At 51.4% G+C, this 18,516-nt stretch overlaps 2 protein-coding genes and 1 long non-coding RNA gene across 3 annotated transcripts in view; 2 read left to right on the top strand and 1 right to left on the bottom strand.

The window, feature by feature from the left end:
- The first annotated feature begins 557 nt into the window (after positions 1–557).
- LOC129345924 (uncharacterized) lies at positions 558–2,105 on the top strand. The gene is made up of 2 exons (XR_008598651.1): positions 558–716; positions 1,829–2,105. It is a non-coding gene; the product is annotated as an uncharacterized LOC129345924 (long non-coding RNA).
- Positions 2,106–3,570: 1,465 nt separating this feature from the next.
- Positions 3,571–17,867, top strand: LOC129346543 (uncharacterized). Its single transcript, XM_055003884.1, has 8 exons — positions 3,571–3,579; positions 6,184–6,249; positions 8,662–8,794; positions 9,153–9,245; positions 9,362–10,225; positions 10,847–11,001; positions 11,706–11,802; positions 17,806–17,867. The coding sequence occupies exons 1-8, from the start codon at positions 3,571–3,573 to the stop codon at positions 17,865–17,867; spliced, it is 1,479 nt and encodes a 492-aa protein (XP_054859859.1).
- The window catches only part of LOC129345920 (uncharacterized), a 37,488-nt gene continuing 36,211 nt past the window's right edge, over positions 17,240–18,516 (bottom strand). The window contains exon 7 of the mRNA XM_055003156.1: positions 17,240–18,498. Coding sequence (XP_054859131.1) covers positions 18,479–18,498 — 20 coding nt within the window. The 3' untranslated portion in view covers positions 17,240–18,478. The remainder of the gene's footprint in view (positions 18,499–18,516) is intronic.

The following is an 18,516-nucleotide window of genomic DNA, read 5'->3' as shown; positions in this document are numbered from 1 at the left end:
CATAAATAAAAAAATAAAACTGTTCCCACTTGCTCACAAACAAGAATCACGACTTTATTTATTTACTTAGTTACTTCATTTGACCCCTGATATTTGATATGGGGACCCAAAGGGACACAAAGCATTCTCCTCCCCCCATTTTATTCCCACCACAATTCTGTGAGTGGGTCGTTGGTCCAAGGTCAGTCCAGGAAGCTTCTACGGCACGGTGGTATTCGAACCTGGGTCTCCCAGCTCCTAGTCAAACCACTACACCACTTTGCCTCTTAAAGCAATCCTTGAACTATGGGGCAGTGAAAACAAAAACAGGAGAACGGAATGACAAGACGATCTAAGGTCAAGATGGAGAAATAAAAAAAGGCTGGTTCTGGAAAATCAAGACCCCCCCCCCCCCTCATAGATCTGCAGTTCTAACTACCTGGTTTTTATTAATTTTGTTGACTTTGTATTTTTAGGAGCAATCCAAAGGCAGCATCTCAAAGTTGTTTTGAAGAAACAAATAGCGCAAAAGTCACCTGGCCAGCATTTCATGCTCCACGGCAGCTGCCAAAGGAGGAGGTACAGCCAGTAAATGTGCATGTTTGATTATTGCCTTCTGGCCCTCCAGCTTTCTAAAGAACAGGACGTCCTTCAGAGGAAGAAATGCTTTGCACATGCTCAAGGGCATGGCCCTTCCGTTGATTGTTTTTAAATACTGCTTGTCATCCAAAGGAAAGGTACTCAGCCCATGTTCAGAGACCCTTGAATTTGGGGTGCTGGCAGTGGTAGCAGCTCCAGCTTTAAATACCCACTTCCCAAGGATATCCCCTGCTGAAAGAGCCCAGATCTGAATCCAACCCATCTTATGTAGTATAACAGAGGGAGGGAGAGAGAGAGCAAGAGAGAGCGCACAATTTCCCCAAGCTGAATTATTCCTTTCTCTTCACATCTGCCAACTGCTGCTGTCACAGGGTCAGATACCCCCTCCCTCCTCTTCCATCTTAGAGGGGATTTCAAGGCAGCATGGGGTGTATATGTGGAATCTGTTTTACCAGACACCGATGATTCAGAAATGGGAGGAAGGGATACTGAACCACAAGTCCAGACCCCCCCCCCTTAACTGCCAGTGTGCCAGAAAAAGGGCAGAGAATAAAACAGTGGCCGGGGGGGGGGTGGCTTTCAAGCACAAAGAAATGCAGCCTGACGCCTCCATATGTTCAGAGTATGAGGACCTGCAAGCTATGCCTGGCACGGGAGATGAACAGAAAATGCCGAAGGGTGGCAGGCAAGGCAATCTCAGATTGACAATCTGAGCCTCCTGCTCCCCCCCCCCATCCCCCCCAGGCCAGTTTGGCTAGGGATCCTGACAGTGTTTTGCCATCTTCTGGGGGGGGTGGGGTGCAGAGATACTTGTGAATTTCCTGCATTGTGCAGAGGGGTTGGACTAGATGATCCTCGAGGTTCCAGCCCTATGATTCCAACACTGGAGCATTCAGTCTTGGGCTCCAGGCATTAAGGGGACAAATGGACGTTTTCAGTGGAGACACCCAACCCAGACTGAGCCTGGCCCTGTGGGTCCCGCTCCTTGGCCCGTCAGCAGAATGTCGGGAGACCCTGCAGTGACTTCCTTGGTGCCAAGAGAACTGAGCTCAGCATGTGATGGGGGGGGGGTGAGTGCATGGGCTGTGAGTGACCCCCAAGATGGCCTTCCAAGCAGCGTCAGGCCAGGGGAGCTGCGCAGTGTGTTCTTTTTGTCCTACACAGTGTCAGGTTCAGAATGCTGTATAGTACATCTTTGCTTAACCAACTCCATATTTAATCCTCTCAGTATTTAGTGCTCTTTTCACAGGTGCCAAGGTTCCCAGGCAGCTATCTAACAGAAGAGGATTGTTTTGGCTACCGATGTTCCACCGAGAATCAGCCTTGGGAAACTACTGCTCTCCCTACTTCAAAGGCGTTGTTTTGGGAACCATGGGGGGGGGAGGAGGGGCCCGCTGGGATCTGTTACTCTGTACCTTATGCCTTGCCTATCATTGGTAACAATGCATATGCACCATCCTGAATATTGCATTCAGGCTAGTGGACTATAATGAACTATTTCTTCAATAAATTCCTTTTGGAAACAATGGACAGTTGTCTGATTGCAGAAGGAAGTCTGAAGTAAGGACATTATCTAGCCACAGTTCTGACACACAGGCTGTGGCACCCCACCTGCCCCCAAATATTTGGCAACCCAAAGAGCAAAGGGGAAATGAGAAGGATACCCGGGAATGTGGCTCAACTGAAGTTCCTGGCTGGTTGGAGAGACGAGGCGAGGGAGCCTGAAAGGATGCCGCCCCCTTCAAGAGCTCTCCTTCCCCTTCCAAAAAGAACAGCAATTAACACCTCTGGGAAAGGGTAGCCGCTCAAGCAGGCCTCCGCACGTCGATCCCGCTGAATTCATCCCAGGGAAGCACAGGATCCCAGCCTCTGCCTGTTGCTATAAAAATGAAGGCCAGGGGCTGAGAGATGCGCAAATGACTGGAAGGGGTTACAGGAAGCGAAGGGATGCGCAGGATGCGCAGGAGCCATGGGGAGGCCCAGCAAAGTGAGAAGGTTGAGCTGGGATGTACGGTTGCCAAACTCCTGGAGATTTGGGGGGGGGGGAAGCTGGGAGGCCAGCATTTGGGAGGGGAAGAACGGCCTGCCAGTGGGGTATAATGCCGTTGAGTCCACCCTTCAAAGCACCCACATTCTCCGGAGGGCACTGGTCTGAGATGCGTTATAATTCTCAGAGAACTCCTGGTCACACCTGGAGATTGGCAAACCTAGAGGAAAGAGGAGTGTAGTCCGGGCTGGATGGCCTCCAAGGGTTTGGAATAAAAAAGCAGGTGGTAGACAGAAGATCAAATCCCACTTCTGCCACAAGCTCAGTAGGTGGCCTTGGGCAGGGCTTTTTTCTGGGAAAAGAGGTAGTGGAACTCAGCGGATTGCCAGCACGGGGCAACTCCTGGTGGGAGGTGGTGCCCCTGGTACCACGTGCGCATGCGCAAAGTGCGCACACGCTCCCAGGACTGCACAATGACATCACTTTGAGTCAGCTGGAACAAGCAGGGAGTTTTTAAAAGTTTAAATCTCCCTCTGTGAAAATGGTCACATAGCTAGTGGCCCCACCCCCTGAACTCCAGGCAGAGGGGAGTTTAGATCGCCCTCCGCAGAGGGCGATCTAAACTCCCCTCGGTCTGGAGATCGGGGCAGGGCCACCTGCCATGTGACCATTTTTAAGAGGAGCTGGAACTCCCACTGTGTTCCAGCTGAAAAAAAGCCCTGGCCTTGGGTAATCCACTCCTCTCAGCCCCAACTCCCCAGCTGTATTGTGGGGATAATACTAACGCTGACTTGTCCCCTGCTCTGGATGGGGCACTAATCTGTCTAGAAGAGCGGTATATAAGTGCTATTGTTATTGTTACTCATCTAAACAAACTGGCTCACGTAAAATTTCCTGATGGCCAGGAAGGCTTTATGATGTCACCCTGAGGATAGAATCTGAGGAGCGGTTTATCCCTGAGGATAGATTCTGAAGGCGTCCGTTATCCCCAACTGTCTCTCGACATGGAGGAGGTAGGACCCCTGGCTCAAGCTCCCCCAAGGACTGGGGTGATGTGGGGGATGAGTCCAGGAGCCCCCTTTCCATTGGGCTCTGCCACTCCCACGGCCCACAGCCTCGTTCCTCCCCCCCCCCCCCGTGTCCCCTTTCCTGCTGTGCTGATCCCAGCAGGCCCTTTGGGCAGGGAGGGCGAGCGACTGGCTCCCATGTTCCCTGCTCACTTTGGGGCAGCCGGGGAGTCAAGATGGGGCAGATCTGGCCCCATCCTGGCTCGAGCCACCACATCCTTTCTCAGCGTGCTCTCAGGACAAACTGTGGGGAGACCTCCTCAGTTTCAGGGGCACTGGGGAATGTTTCCCCGATCCCCCCCCCCAAGAAAACCCTCAAGAATACAGGGAAGAGGCAGGTGTGTCTTCATAGTTTGCAGGCAGGAGAGGCGGGAAGGAAGAGCACAGCAAGGGGGCAGCTAGACCCCAGCTGAATCTGAGCTGGGAGCACGCAAAGCCACAGGAACAAAGCCTCTGGGTTTGTGCAGAGTGCAGTGAAAAAGAAAACCATAGATCTTCACAGATCTTCATGGATCCTCCATTAGTTTTCTCAGTGTGCTCCCAGAACAAAATGTTGGGTCAGGTCCTGATTTGCAGACACCCTGGGGAATCTTTCCCCAATCTTCCCCCAGCCCAGAAAACCCAAGAATACAGGTAGGAGGCAGGCACCTCTTCAAAGGTTGGAGGCCAGAAAGAGACAGATACATCTTCATGGGGGCGGGTAGAATGGCTAGAAACAAAAATAAAATCCATTCTGTGTGGTACTGAGGGACGGACCCTCTTGAGGCCAATGAAGTGCTGCAGGTACGGGGGGTATTTGCCAGCTTGGCGCCCCGGTAAAGAGGCTTTAGCATGAACCCCAGTTACACCCCATGTTCCCCAATGCTGAAGGTTGCGCCCTGTGACTTTGAAAGTGATGCTCAGTCTCTGCTCTGACATCCACCAGGGAGGTGTTAAGAGACTGTCCAGGTGGCGAAGGCTGCGGAATTGGTTTTCCAAGAAGAGGAATTGGTTTTCCAAGAAGAGGAATTGGTTTTCCAAGAAGACGTCCAAAGTGTCTATAGGTATGTGGATGGGAAGACGCAAGGGCATTGCCTCCTGCCTGCGCTCGGAGCCCTTTGCTTCCTGGGGGGGCGATTGACGCAGCTGGATCCCCATGCCCTTGACTCCAGATCCCAAGATCCCGAATGGCCCTTTTCGTTCCGTTTGGTTTTAAGAGCCTTTTCCATTTCCCCCCTTTTGTCTGCTGAATCAAAACCTTTCATATGATCTGTTTTTCATCACTAAAAAAGCACAAATGTTCACAACACAGTACAAATAGTTGTGAATAACAGTTCACAACCATGAAAATAGGCAGTGATACCAAATTACGTTCTTCCTGCTTCTGTCAAAACTTGCTGCTCCTAACAGGCAAACAGCTTCCGGGCTTCCTCAGCTGCATTAACAACTAGCTAGCTGTTCCTTTCTCAGAACAGTATCCAGCGCTTAGAAGCTAATTTGGGGAAATACATAGAAAGGGGGCAATAAACCCAGGTAAACTCTGGAAGTGTCAGATCTATAACTACATTGTTGCAGAGAAAAATGGAAATGAAATATGTATCATTTCTCTTACTTTTTTTTTTTAAAGTTCTTCTTTTCTGCGTTCAGAACTGATTTCCATGTTACACTGTCCCCAGACCCCTCTGTATAAAACAGGCATGCCACTTCTGTGGGTGCGAAGCCATCAGTGGTTTCCACCCTCTCTATGTTGCTCCCATTCACTCTTGATATTCCTTTCATTCCTGAGCCAGGTGAAATTGGCTTTTGGAACCCACCGACACAAGATGTCGCAGCTGTCACACAACCTGAAATGGATTTAAAATGCAGTGTGAGGAACACACAGAGGACCAGTCCATCAATCTGTATTGACCTTGACGGCTCAGTTGGGTGTCGTGGTTAAGAGTGTGGGACTCTGATCTGGAGAGCCAGGTTTGATTTCCCACTCCTCCGCTTCAAACCAGCTGGGTGACCTTGGCTCAGTCACAGCTTCTAGGAGCTCTCTCAGCCCCACCCTCCTCACAGGGTGTTTTGTTGTGGGGATAATAACGACATGCTTTGTAAACTGCTCTGAGTGGGTGTTAAGTTGTCCTGAAGGTCAGTAAATAAATTGAATGTTATTATAATACTATTATTGGTGGGCCCTCCAAGCTCAGATGTAACACATCTCCAAGCACTGGTTGCAAGGGGCAGTGCACACCTTGCTTGAGGATTTTCCAAAGGTGTCCAAACGGGATGGTGGACTAGATGGTGCCACTTCGGTGTGATCCAGCATCTCTCTTCTTTTGAGTCCCAGCCCACTGGGACTCCCCCCCCACCCCAAGCGTGTGGGGAGAGGCAGAATGTTCTTCTTTCCAGCCCAGAGTGCTACAAGCCTGGCTCAGGGCTCACCCGCCCCAATTCCCATCTCTGCTGCACCGCTGAGCTGCTGATGGAAGGAAGGAATCTTGCCTCATGTCATCAGCCCAACCTGGCCCCTCTCCCACCCGACTGAATTTTCCCCAGTGCGTAATGATGCTTTCCCCTTTGCAACAGAGACGGCGGTCCAAGCTCCTTCACGGCATTTTCCGCTTAGCGTTCAATCCAAACGGAGCCCCTGCGGTGACTCCCCATTGCATGTCTGGAAACTTGCCCCCCCCCCCGCCTTGTGAGACCTCAGATTCTGCTCCTGAAAAACTTCTGAAACAGAAACATTGGTTCATTTCTGCTCACGCCTTTGCCTGGGATCAGATTGCTTTCACAGCCTCGTTCTTTGTTGACATAAGGGATAGAATCCGTTTTTTGAAAATGCCACAAGCTGGTACGTTCAGATAAGTAAACAAAGATACCAAGCTACTCACATCCACCCGGGCCTGCAAATTTCTCTCTTGCTGGCCTGCCTTACCAAACAGCCTCTTGATTCGTGCCAGAGGTCCCCATGGCACCCACCAACACCTTTCCTGGTGCCCATCCAGTGTTTTTAGCAAGCGGGTGGGTTTTTTGGCTAGCTGGGCTTCTGATTGGCCATGAGAGAGATGACTGGCTGTGCAGACGTTCTTAAAAACTTCTTTGATGGCAGCTGCCAACGCAGCATAAGGATCTTTACTGTGTTAACGAATGTGAGCTGTGGGTTTGCAAGGAAATACGTTTAATCAATATGTTCACTTTCAAAGGCTTCCTCTCAAGCAGAGTTTCTGTCCCCCGCCCCCTGTCAGAGGATGGTTGGGGACCCCTGCTTTATACCCTCCTCTTCTCCACAAGGGGAACCCTGGCCGTCCCCTTCTCCGTTTTATTTGTGCAACAACCACCCTTTGCGGTAGACCAGAACCAGACAGAATGTCACCCTGTGTGCTTCCGTAGCAGAGCGGGGATTTGAACCTGGGGCTCCCGGCTCCTCCTCTGACACCTCTTCTGGGAAAAGCAGGCCTAGGCTGCCTCCCAGTGGCCGTTAGAAGGGGGCCCCAGTAGCAGAGGGAACCATGAGAAGCAGAGCGGTGCGGTGTGAGTGAAGGCTAAATGCAAGCCGAAGAGACCCTGGTTCCGGAAATCCACATTCCACCCCCCACCCACCCCCCGCAGATAAAGACCCCCAAGCGATAAGCTCTACCTGAAGTTTTCCTCAGCAGATCTCATAGAAATGACTGGGAGGGAGCTCCGCTCGGAGGCTTTGTGAGGTTTTGGACAGGAGAACTTCATGATGGTGGCGGGACAAGTTAGGGTTCAATCGTATCAGGGACGTAGCCAGGCAAGAGAAATGTTTGGCTTACTGCCAATGAAGCACCGTGTTCTCCTAGGTTCCATGAACGCCCTCCAGCGCTCTGGGGCCTGCAGCACCCCTCCTCCTCCGCCCAGCAGACATTTTCTGTCAACTCCCCTGCTCTACCTTTCTTCAGGCTGTCCCTCTTACAGGCAAGGATCACTGCTGGTGGACTGTGTTGATACCGGGCCTCTCACTCTGCCCCTTCCGCCTACACCCAGGGCAGGCCCAGCTAGATTTGATCTTAGCCGAAAGGCTGAGAAGTCCTTTTAAAAATCTGTGTGTCCATAAAGAGGTGCACTAGCATCTAGCCGTATATAGCTGTGGCATGTCCACCACCTGCAAGAGGAAAAAGGCCCACCTTTTCCATTTTACCAAAGCTTCCTTGCCTAGCCGTGTGAAGATGGTTCTTATCGGTAGCCAGAGGACTAGTTCTCTACAAGCGTGTTTGAATCCATGAGTCCTCTGGCTGACAGCTGATTGACACTTTTCACTATAGAAATGTATGGACTTTGGGTGTTGTCTTGACTATCTGGGAAGAAGGAGCCAATTTCTTGCAAATCTATTTGGAGTTCTCGTAGAATAGCAAATAGGAGGGGAAGCTATCTGCAAAGCGGTGTGGAAATGACTCTCAGCCCCTGCTCAAACTACACTCCCCAGGACTTTGTGAAGAGGGTCAGACCCGTTCAACTGAGAGTGCAGTTATAACGTCGGCATGTCCACTGCCCCTCCCGTGGAGATGCAGCCACTGTGGCCTTCCACTAGGCAGCTGAGCCAAAAGGGCATGATTCCCATTTGACTTGAATACTGACAGCTTCATCCGCTTGTGCGGCCTACGGATAGAGGAGATCACTTTCACCTTTGAAGTCCGCTGGCTTTGAATCCTCTCTCTCTCTTGGTTTGCTAGAATCCTCTCAACCAGTTCCTTAAAGGGTTTCTTGTTCCTGCGAGGGGCCTGCCCATGCACTGAGATCGGCCTCCGAGTCTTTCCAGAGCAGGGACTCCATGGTTGTAGCACCACCATTGCCTGGTGTTTGGTTCAGTTGCTGATTTCCTTATCTGAGATCCAAGCTCCAATCCCCATAAAAAAGTCCAAGAGATACAGTCACCAATCTGACGGTTCTGCAAATATGCAGGAAAGAGGGTAACCCCCTCACCAAGTATCAAAAGTGATGTCTGTGGATGAATGTGTGTGTCTGTGTGTTGTCAAGACGCACAGCAAGAGCTTTCGAGGCAAGTGTTAGGCAGAGGTGGTTTGCCCTTGCCTTCCCCTGCAGAGTCTTCCTTGGTGGCTGCCCGCTGTGGAGGAGTGGAAAACGGACATCCTCAGCTCAGCTGCCATACTGGTTCACTGTAGCAACCCAGAATGGGGCCAGGAAGATGAGGAGGAGGAGCCAGGAGGAAGAGCCAGTCAGTAAAAAGGGAAAGAGAGGGGAGCCACTCTCTGGAGAAGAAAGGAGAAAAGTGGAGCCAGTCGTGGGGGCAGAAGCATCTCAGGGACAGGGCTGATTGGGGAAAGAGATTTCCCTTTCTTCTCTAATGTCTTCAGAGGTCCGCTCTCAGGGCTCCTAAATAGGAGGAAGGGATTCCGTTTCCAAGAAGTATATGCAAGAGCCCCAGTGAGCAGCCACTTGAGGAAGGAAGCCTCCGCCCCCGCCCCCCCCAGACAAGCGATTCTCACCTCTTTCCCTTTGCATCTTCCTCCAAGGCTCAATAAAGATGTCCAGGCTCTCAGCCCCCAAAGGCCTGACCCTTCTTCTCCCTACAGTTATTGTGTTCTTCTTGTCACCCGCAGCCATCCAGCAACCAGATGTGGGCGCCCTGGAAAACCAGGCCGTAGAGGACGCCTGCAGGGATGCAGGTAATGGTCTGCCCTCAGGGCACGTCCCTCATTTTTCCAGGTCTGGGAGGTATTTTTGGCATTCCACAACCATACGCGATGACCTTCCCTCACCTCTCACCTTTTGTCTTCCACAGGCAGCCCAAAGGTGGAGCAGAATGGTGTCCTCCTGGATCCAGCAGATTATCCAGGGCACTGCGCTTTCCTCGGCAGCCTTCTTGCAGTGCCCAACAACTGGATGGAAATAACAGCTGATTTCCTGAGCGACGCTTTCAGGAAGGTTTTAGCAGAAATGCAGTGCCTGGACAGTTACGTGTCCCTGGCCATTGAGGACTACCTGATCCATTACCTAAGCCGGCACCGGGGAGAGCTCCGCGGTGCAGGTTCTTTCCCAAATGCTGCCGTTTTCCTGGCCTGCAGCATCACCAAAAAGGTCATCACAAAACTATGCCACGCCTCCGAAAGGATCGATTCTGACTCCCTCCCCGAGCGGGACAGCAGAGGAGTCGAAATAATGCACGAGGACTCCCCAAACCAAGAAACCCGCATTTATGATGTCTTCAGAGCGTGGGGCCCCGTGGCCTATGAAGGAGCATTGGTGACAGCCTCTGAAGTGGTGGAGGTCATAGAGGAAGTGCTCGAGGAGTTTTCAGCTTTCCTCGAGCACAGGATACCTGTCAGCTCAGACCTGTCTTTCGGGGACTGTAGGCGGAACCAGCCAGAGCCACGCAGGTCCCCTCCCCACTACTCACGGCGTCCGTTCCCCTTCCAGGAGGTCAGGGTGCCCATCTACACTCTTGAGGCCCACGCGGAAAAAGTGGCCATCGCACTCCTGCAAATGATGAAGCGGTCATTCGACCAGATGATGACATCTGCTGCCATCCGGCAAAGCCTATTCTTTGAAAGCCAACTGATAGATCTGATCCTAGCAAACTTCCGACCCTTCGAAGACCTTTGGGACATGCTGCGGCAGATACAGCCAAGCCCTCCTTCTGCTGCAGGTGAGTAGCTCATGCTGGCCCCGGCCCCACTAGCAAGAGAGGTCTGAGATTTTGACAAATGTCAAGTATTTCCTGATGTGTCAAGTGTCAGGGGGAGAGGGGGAGGAGGGAGTGAGGCAGGGAGCGGGGAGCGAGTGGCCAATCCGTGCAAGAGCTCTTCTTGGCCCTTTCCAAATGGCTTACCTGAAGCCGCTCCATGCCGCAATGTTGTGGATCGTGCCGGGGGAAACGCGGTATTTTGCCTTTTCCCCGGCACGATCCACAACATTGCGGCGTGGAGCGGCTTCAGGTAAGCCATCTGGAAACGGCCCTTGTCTGCCTGGCTTCTGTGAGTGGCCCTGATTCAGTTGGGCTCCGTTGCAACAGTGTACCTTGCTCCAGTTTGGTTTGGGTGGAATTCCCTGTTTTGACATGTTTCTCAGGTTTGATGTTGGTCCCCTTGATTCGGTACTGGCAGCGGGGGGGGGGGGGATGGGATTCCACTCCCTTGCTTCAGTTTGGTTCTGTTGGGCTTTCTCTGGGTTCAGCTGGCATTTGGGAGCGTGCCTCTGGCCGGCCAGAGCCTGCCTTGCCCCGGTGTGTTTCTGTCTGAGAGCCTCCTTGGAAATGTCCCCCGTATAGCAGACATCGGAGAGTGGCAGGGGACACCTCCCGGGGAAGATGGGCCAAGAGCGTTCAGTGCGCAGGGGAGTGAAGATGCGGCAGCAGCAGGAGAAGCATCACCCAGTGAGCCAGCTCCTCCCCTCGGGGACGTGGATGGACGTGCTGCTCCCACGGTGAGACTCATCCCCTTGGAGCTCCCTGCTCCTCAGGGAAGCGGGGGTGGGTGGGACTGGGACAGCCAAAGGAGCTCACTCGCCAAGCCTCCCCACCCCAGACCAGTCCCAGAAGTTGGGAGTCCAATGGAAGGGCCACGGCCAGACTGTCTACTGGCAGCAGCCTCTGTTGCAGTCCAGAGAAGCGCTCTCTTTTTTCGGAGTGGGGGATGGACATGGCAGCCAGCCACCATCCCTTCCGGGAAGTGGCCCTAGCCCTTTCCTGGCAAATGTGGAGAGTTCCAGGGGATGCCCCAGCAGGGATCATCCCTGTGCCCTTGGGCTCTGCACTGGGGAATGCTGAATGCTAAACACTGAGCAGACGAGATGGCACTCCAGGGACCTGGCTGTGCGGAGACAGAAAGCAGCTGCCTGGGGCATCCGTAGCTGCAGCGCAGAGACAGTTTGGTGTCACGGTTAAGAGCGGCAGGACTCTAATCTAGAGAACCAAGTTTGATCCCCCACTCCTCCACTTGAAGCCAGTTGGGTGACCTTGGGTCGATCACAGCTCTCTCGGAGCTCTCTCAGCCCCACCCACCTCACAGGGAGGTTGTCAAGATTGTCCAGAGGATAACAACAACACCCTTTGGAAACCGCCCTGAGTGGCGTCAAGTTGTCCTGAAGGGCGGTCTATAAGTCGAATGTTGTTGTCCTTTCTTTCACAGCCGCTGGAGGAAATTCTTCTCTACTCTACCCCCAGCGTCAGTCTCGACGAGACATCTTCAGTTATCAGCATGTCACCTACTCTTGACTCCGAAGATGGTAATTTCTCTTTCTCTCTCTCTGTTCTTGCCTTGCCTTCCCCGCGGGGGGGGGGGGGAGGGGCTCAGGGATTCGAGCCTGGGGCCATTTCCACATGGCTTACCTGAACCCGGAACGCTGCACAAGTTTTGCACGATGTTGCACAATGTCGCGCGAAACTCACACAAGAAAACGCAATCTTCCGCATTTTTTTCTGCATGTTGCACAGCGTTCTGGGTTCAGGTAAGTTGTGCGGAAACAGCCCTGGGTCTCCCATTTCTTGTTCTGACACTTTAAGCACTACACTGTAGTGTCTGCTTTTGGGTGAAGGCCAAGCTGCACAGCCCTGGGCTGCTGCCGGGAGAGCCAGGAAGGGGTGCGCCTGGTGTCGGGGGGGGGGGGGAACGGGTGGTCACCACCTCCTGCCTGCCGTTTCAAGCGCTGCTTACAGCCACTCAAACCCCTAGCAGGCCTCCTGGGCGGATGGCTTACCCCATTTGTTTGAGACTCGCCAGTCTCCGGGTTCTTTCAACCTGGGGGATTCTGCACACAGTTGGTCAGACACTCAAAGACACGAGGCTTAGATATAAATGATGTTTATTAGTTAAGAAGAGTGTATGCAGGTATCAGGAACCGCGCTATTAAGGCACAAGCAAAGGGCATTAAAACAACAAATAACTTGCCTATTCTTTACTATGGCTAACTGACTGAAAACATAAGCTGGCTAGCTTGCATTTCTCTGAAGAGGCTTGAGGCTCATACTCACAAACATAGTCCATAAACCATGCCAGGCAGGTCTGGTCATCTCAGGCCTGGCATGGAGCAAAGTCTCTCACATGCTGATGGAAAAGGATAGCATGGAATAATCCAACGAAGTCTCAGTGCGAGTGTGTAGCGTGGTTGTGAGAGCTGAGAGGAGCCATCTTTTCTATGACTGTCAGCCAATCAGAGGTACTGTCAGTCAGGAATACAGGGTACTCTGATTTATTCTCCCACCCCTTGCAGCGAGAAATCCAAGGTCTCTTGAGTCAGAGGTTCTTTATCGAGAGCTTATATATTCAGAAAGTACAAGTGTCCATAGGTTATCCAAAGGCCAAAGCAGGCTTCTGGCTGTACATAGATCTCTTGTTGAGAATGACGTATTAAGGGCTTGCTACAGTATATCAAACCCTCTAAACCACCCCCCACCACCCTCGGTGTCTACCCAGCTGGTACAGAAGGTGGGAAAGTGAAAGGAGCTGTCCCAAGGCCGCTGTGGTGAGCCATCTCACATAAGGCTGTCTTGGGAACACACACAATACACACACAAAAACATTACTGGAAAAATACAGCAAGCAGGCAATATGGAAGGACTGTGGGCACTGGGCAACAGACCTGACAGGTACACTTGCAATCGGCGTTACTAGCCTGAGAATGGAGAAGGAGTACTCTAACCACTACACTACACTGGGATTCGGTTGCCAGGCCCATGTTGGGAAATTCCTGGAGATTCGGGGGGGTGGAGCCAGGGGAGGAAAGGGAACTAAGCTGGGTATAATGCCCTAGAATCCACCTTTCTCCAGGGGAACTGATCTCTGTCACTAGTTGTAATTCTGGGAGATCTCCAGCCACCACCTGGAGATTGGCTGCCCTAGCCCTAGCCCTAGTAGTTCTTCCCCTTCCCACACACAAAGGAGTTTTCATGGGGGGTGGGGGGAACCTGAGGTCCAAATGCTTGCATGCCTCTACGAAGTGCCATGCACAATCTCCCCCATTTCTTTCAAACCCAAATTTCAACCCACCCGAGATATTCTGCTATCCCATACCCTATTGCACTGTTTATTGAATATCCCAGCAGTAGATCATATTGATTTACATTATGTGATCCCCTTTGAGTCTCATCTGAGAAAGGATGAGTATAAATAACATAAATGAAATAAATGAAATTCTGGAGAAAAGGGCAGATGGTCCTAAGGTATCTAAAAACGTACAAAATGTGCAATGTGCAAAGTTGTTCCCTATGGAAGCTACATTTTCCTCTGGAAAAATTGGATTCTTGTTTACACTCAGAATACCTGCTGGAGAAATTCTGAGACTAGCTAGAACACGAAGATATAATTGTCGACGAGCAAGCAGGGTTCAGAGCTGGCAGGTCAACGGTAGACTATTTGCCTGACAGTGCAACACCTTATAGAGAAATGCGCCACGGGAGGCCAAACGTCGCCTGATGTGGCATTTATTGACCTCAAAGCAGCTGCTGACACCGTCTCTAGAATTAGACTTTGGGGGAAACCCAAACAACACGTAGCGGCTTTGTTGCCGATGCAGGAGAAAAACCAGCAAACAGGATACTGAGATTCTATCACAAGGGCGACGTTAAGTACCGGCCACACTCCGAATGTTTAAAGGCAAATCACGGGCTCAGTTATTATACGGATCATTTTTGGGGCCGCCATCCTCTTCTTTCGCTCCCCTCGAGAGAGGGCAGTCCAAATTCCTCAGAGCTCTCTTACTACAAGTGCCCAGATGTGTGCCAAACTCGTGGGTCAGACTGGAAACAGGAATGTTACAGGTAGAGGCCAGAATCTGTATCCTTTCCATTTTCCAATGGCTGATAGGAGGTGTAAACCCCCAAGGTCTGTTGCCTCTAATACTCCAAGACACAATCCAGTTGGCAAAAGGAGACGTTGAAATGGCTAGAAAAACTGGGTCTTTACCCCCCAAAGTTTGTTAGGCATTGAGACAGACTGGGCAGAATCACTCATTAAGCAGAGAGTGACAGATATTGAAAGACACACAGATTTATTCCTATCACCAGATTTTATTTCCTCGGGAAATGCCATATATTGCCACCCCTGCAGCTGACTTCTATTTTTATGAATCCAGTAATTCCAGAAGGGCATCTTCTCTAGCTAGAAGCTTGACTCTGCCCCCTGCAGTTCTAGAAGGAAAGTTTAAAGCAGTCCCTTCTTCTCCGGGGCTTTGCTCCTGCCCCCGAGGAGAAATTGAGTCAATGGAACATATTTTCTTCAACGGTCCAAATCACAGAAAAATTAGGGGCGCAACCATCAGTCTATTAGTAGAAAGGTTCCCTGGTAGTTTGAATAACGTCATACTTGGCTATCTTCTGTCGGATCGGAATCACCAGACAACATGACAAGTAGCGAGATTCTGTGCCCAGGTTTATAAGCATCGTAAATTACATATGGCGGTCTGAATGTATTTTAACGTTTTAAACAACTAATTTATGGTATGGTTTTACTTTCCTACTTCTGTATTTACTCATGGTTCTCCTTTCGTACTCAATCCTAATTGTTTTTAAATTGATTTATGTAGATTGTCTTCCTTGTGCTGGTTGCAGTCCGGAACAACAAACCTGAACCTGAACCAGGGAGTCAGAATCGTTCCTTTTGGAGGCATGACATCTTTTAGAAACTAGCTTTTTGGTGATGCTGCCAGGCAGAGTGGAAAGAAGTGACACTAACTAGTCCTGGCAGCCTAGGAAATGTGGCGGGTCAGCTGCAAGCCTGCCATCATCCAGAAACCATGGCTCAGAGGGTTGATGATGGCCCTGGACCGGTAGAAACAAAGATGGCAAACCCCTGTGGATGCAGCCATGACCCCGATGCCAACAACTTCCTGCCCACACAGCACACAGGCAGGGAGCCAAGGCCACCAGCTTCCTCCCAGGAGGACTGATGGGGCTAACAGCAAGACGAGGGCTTGATCCGAGAGCGGATCTCCTAGCAATGCCGGAAAGGCTAGAGAGAGAAGAGGAGGAGGAAGAGGAGGGGGATTGACGTGCCCGCCCAAGCCTCTCCCCACCAAGGCCGCTTCCTCGTCATCCCCTCTCCAATAGCTGACTTCATCAACCGAGACAAAGATAGCTAAACCTGGTTGTTGTGCAGCTGCCTATCCCCGTACATCTGTCCTTCAGGAAAGCATCCGCCAAGTCAGGAAGGGGCTGAGTAACATCATTGTTGGGCAAAGTAAGAACAGGAATCTCAGTCACGGGCAAATTCCTGCCTTCCACTCCCCTAGCCCGTTCATGGATAGCGGCCAGATCTGCGCACATGTGACAAGGAAGGCCACGCCAGCCTGGCTCTTCTTCCCAGGCTGCTGGGACCCATCGTAGAGCTTTGTTATAAGAACTTGTATCTGCCAGAATAACTGAGGCGTGCTTTTCATACTGGCCACTCTGCGGTGGTCAAAGCAAGGCGAGGTGTGATCACTCATTCAATGGTTGGATCGTTTCTCAAGTTCAAAAACAGGCACACCTTTTCCATGGAGCCCTGGAGCTGTTCTCTTCAGAAGAAATAGGGCCACTTTGGATCATCAAAAAAAGTGACAGGTGCCCTGCCCCCATTTAGGGCCTAAGGTAGGTAGGCAGGTTTCTTGTTTGTGGCCAAAGGCCCTTACAATCCATACACATTTAGGGTGTTTAAAGCCTATGACCCACCCCTAGCCCCTGGAAGCACTACCCCACATAACACGAACCGACCTCTGCAACACAGCTCCCTTCCCACTGCACCATGGTTCTGCACCATGGCTCCCTTCCCTCTGCACCATGGTTCTGCACCACAGCTCCCTTCCCGCTGCACCATGGTTCTGCACCACGGATCCCTTCCCTTTGCACCATGGCTCCCTTCCCGCTGCACCACGGTTCTGCACCTTGGTTCCCTTCCCACTGCACCATGGTTCTGCACCATGGCTCCCTTCCCACTGCACCATGGCTCCCTTCCCACTGCACCATGGTTCTGCACCACAGCTCCCTTCTTACCGGACCAAGGCTCCCTTCGCTCTGCACCATGGTTCTGCACCACGGCTCCCTTCTTACCGGACCAGGGCTCCCTTCCCTCTGCACCATGGTTCTGCACCAAGGCTTCCTTCCTGCTACCCCACGGCTCCCTACCACGGCTCCCCTCTGCAAAACGGCTCCCTTCCCATTTCTCCAAAATCGGCTTCACTCACTCAGGAAGTGGAGAAATGCAGACTAGAAAGGGTATCCAAAAACAGCCAGAAGAGGATTTGTTGTATGAGGAAGACGGCAGGGGTACCTGGGCCTCTGAAACAAAAAGCGGTGCAGGGCATACACTCTCTGAACCCAACTGTGAGCACTAAGAACAGGGGAAAGGGGAAACAGAGAACAGCATATCGAGCTGCTATTTCATCTGCAGATGGGCGAGTTCAGCTGGGAGGTGGGCAGGGACCCCCTCCCTGACCCAGTCAGACTACAGAAGCGCAGGTCTCCCCCCTTCCCCCTTCAGAACACCTCCTGGCTGGCCTGCACTTCTGCCTCATTCTCCTCCTCCTTGTTGTGAGAATTGTTGTTTGGGGAAGACCCAGCCGGGCCCTGCGACTCCCCCTCGGTTCGCCGCTCAGGTTGCCTCTTACCAAGGCGATTTTATGGTGCAGACTCAACTTTCTAACTGTCCCTATCTAGAAAAGGTGCCCTCTGCACAAAAGTAAGATGCTTAACCAAATCTAAAAGTTTATTGAATATATCTCAAAGGTTATAATGCAAACCACAAAAGGAAACAGCTTAACACTAAGACTTAAGAAATATATATATATATATATATATATATATATATATATAGGTTGAAGGCTTAAGGCTAAAGGTACCAACACACTATTTCCTCCTCCCTCCCAAGTCGAAAGCTTTCGGGCTGCCCACCAATCGCTGGGGAACTCCTAGAAGTTTCCCTGCCAATTGGCAGTGCAGCAGTGAAGGGATTTCGGCTCCTCCTTTTATGGTCCAAAGTTGTGGTGTTGTATACAAAAAACTGTTCTCTGTGGGTCCACGTTGTTCCTTTCCCAGGAACAAGTGGTCCAATAAATCAGAACATCTTCTACAGGTCACAAAAAGGAATTTCACACTTTGCCGGCCCAGGCTCCCCCAATGTACTTCAAAACAAGATGAAGATGACCTGGAGCCCCTCTATCTAAATGACCCGCTGTAATTTAGAAGCAAGGCGAAAGACCTTGCATACCATTATGTGTCAATTTGTGCTAATTAACTTAGTGTTCTCCCCCTTTTCCCAGAAAGTGAAACTCCAGCCAGCCTTCAGGGAGTTATGGAAAAGAAAAACGAAAGCTTTCCCTGAGGAGGCTTTTAGGAGCTTTCCAAAGAGCCTGAGTCGGGTTCATGTTCTTAATGGCCTGGTTTCAGAACCAAACACCCCCAAATTCTACCACACTCCTCTCTCACCGCAACTGCCCCAGTTGATGGCTGGATGGCTGCGGGTGACAAGAAGAACACAATAACTGTCAGGCGAAGAAGGTTCAGGACTTCAGGGCCTGAGAGCCTGGACAGCTTTATTGAGCCCTGGAAGAAGATGCAAAGGGAAAGAGGTGAGAATCACTCATTTGGGGGAGGAGCCCTCCTTCCTCAAGTGGCTGCTCACTGGGGCTCTTTCATATACGTCTTGGAAACTGAATCCCTTCCTCCTGTTTAGGAGCCCCAAGAGGGGACTGGTTGTGGATGGTCGCGGGTGCCATTTAGTTCTCCCCGGTGCCTGCTCAGGTAGTGGGCCAAGTAGTCTTGAATGGCCAGGGACGTGTAACTACCTAGATAGTCCATTTCAGTTAAAACTTTCCGGAAAGCGTCTTCCAGGAAATCGGCTGTGATCTCAGTCCAGCTGTTGGGCACTGCGAATAGGCCCCTCAGGAAAGAGCAGTGCCCTGTGTAGTCCGCTGGATCCAGGACTACAACGTTTTATTTCAACTTCGGGCTGCCTAAGGAAGACAAAAAGA

The sequence above is a fragment of the Eublepharis macularius genome, chromosome 19, assembly GCF_028583425.1.
Source record: "Eublepharis macularius isolate TG4126 chromosome 19, MPM_Emac_v1.0, whole genome shotgun sequence".
Lineage (NCBI taxonomy): Eukaryota > Metazoa > Chordata > Lepidosauria > Squamata > Eublepharidae > Eublepharis > Eublepharis macularius.
The sequence above is the reverse complement of the archived record's forward strand: the minus strand, read 5'-3'. Positions and strand labels throughout refer to the sequence as shown.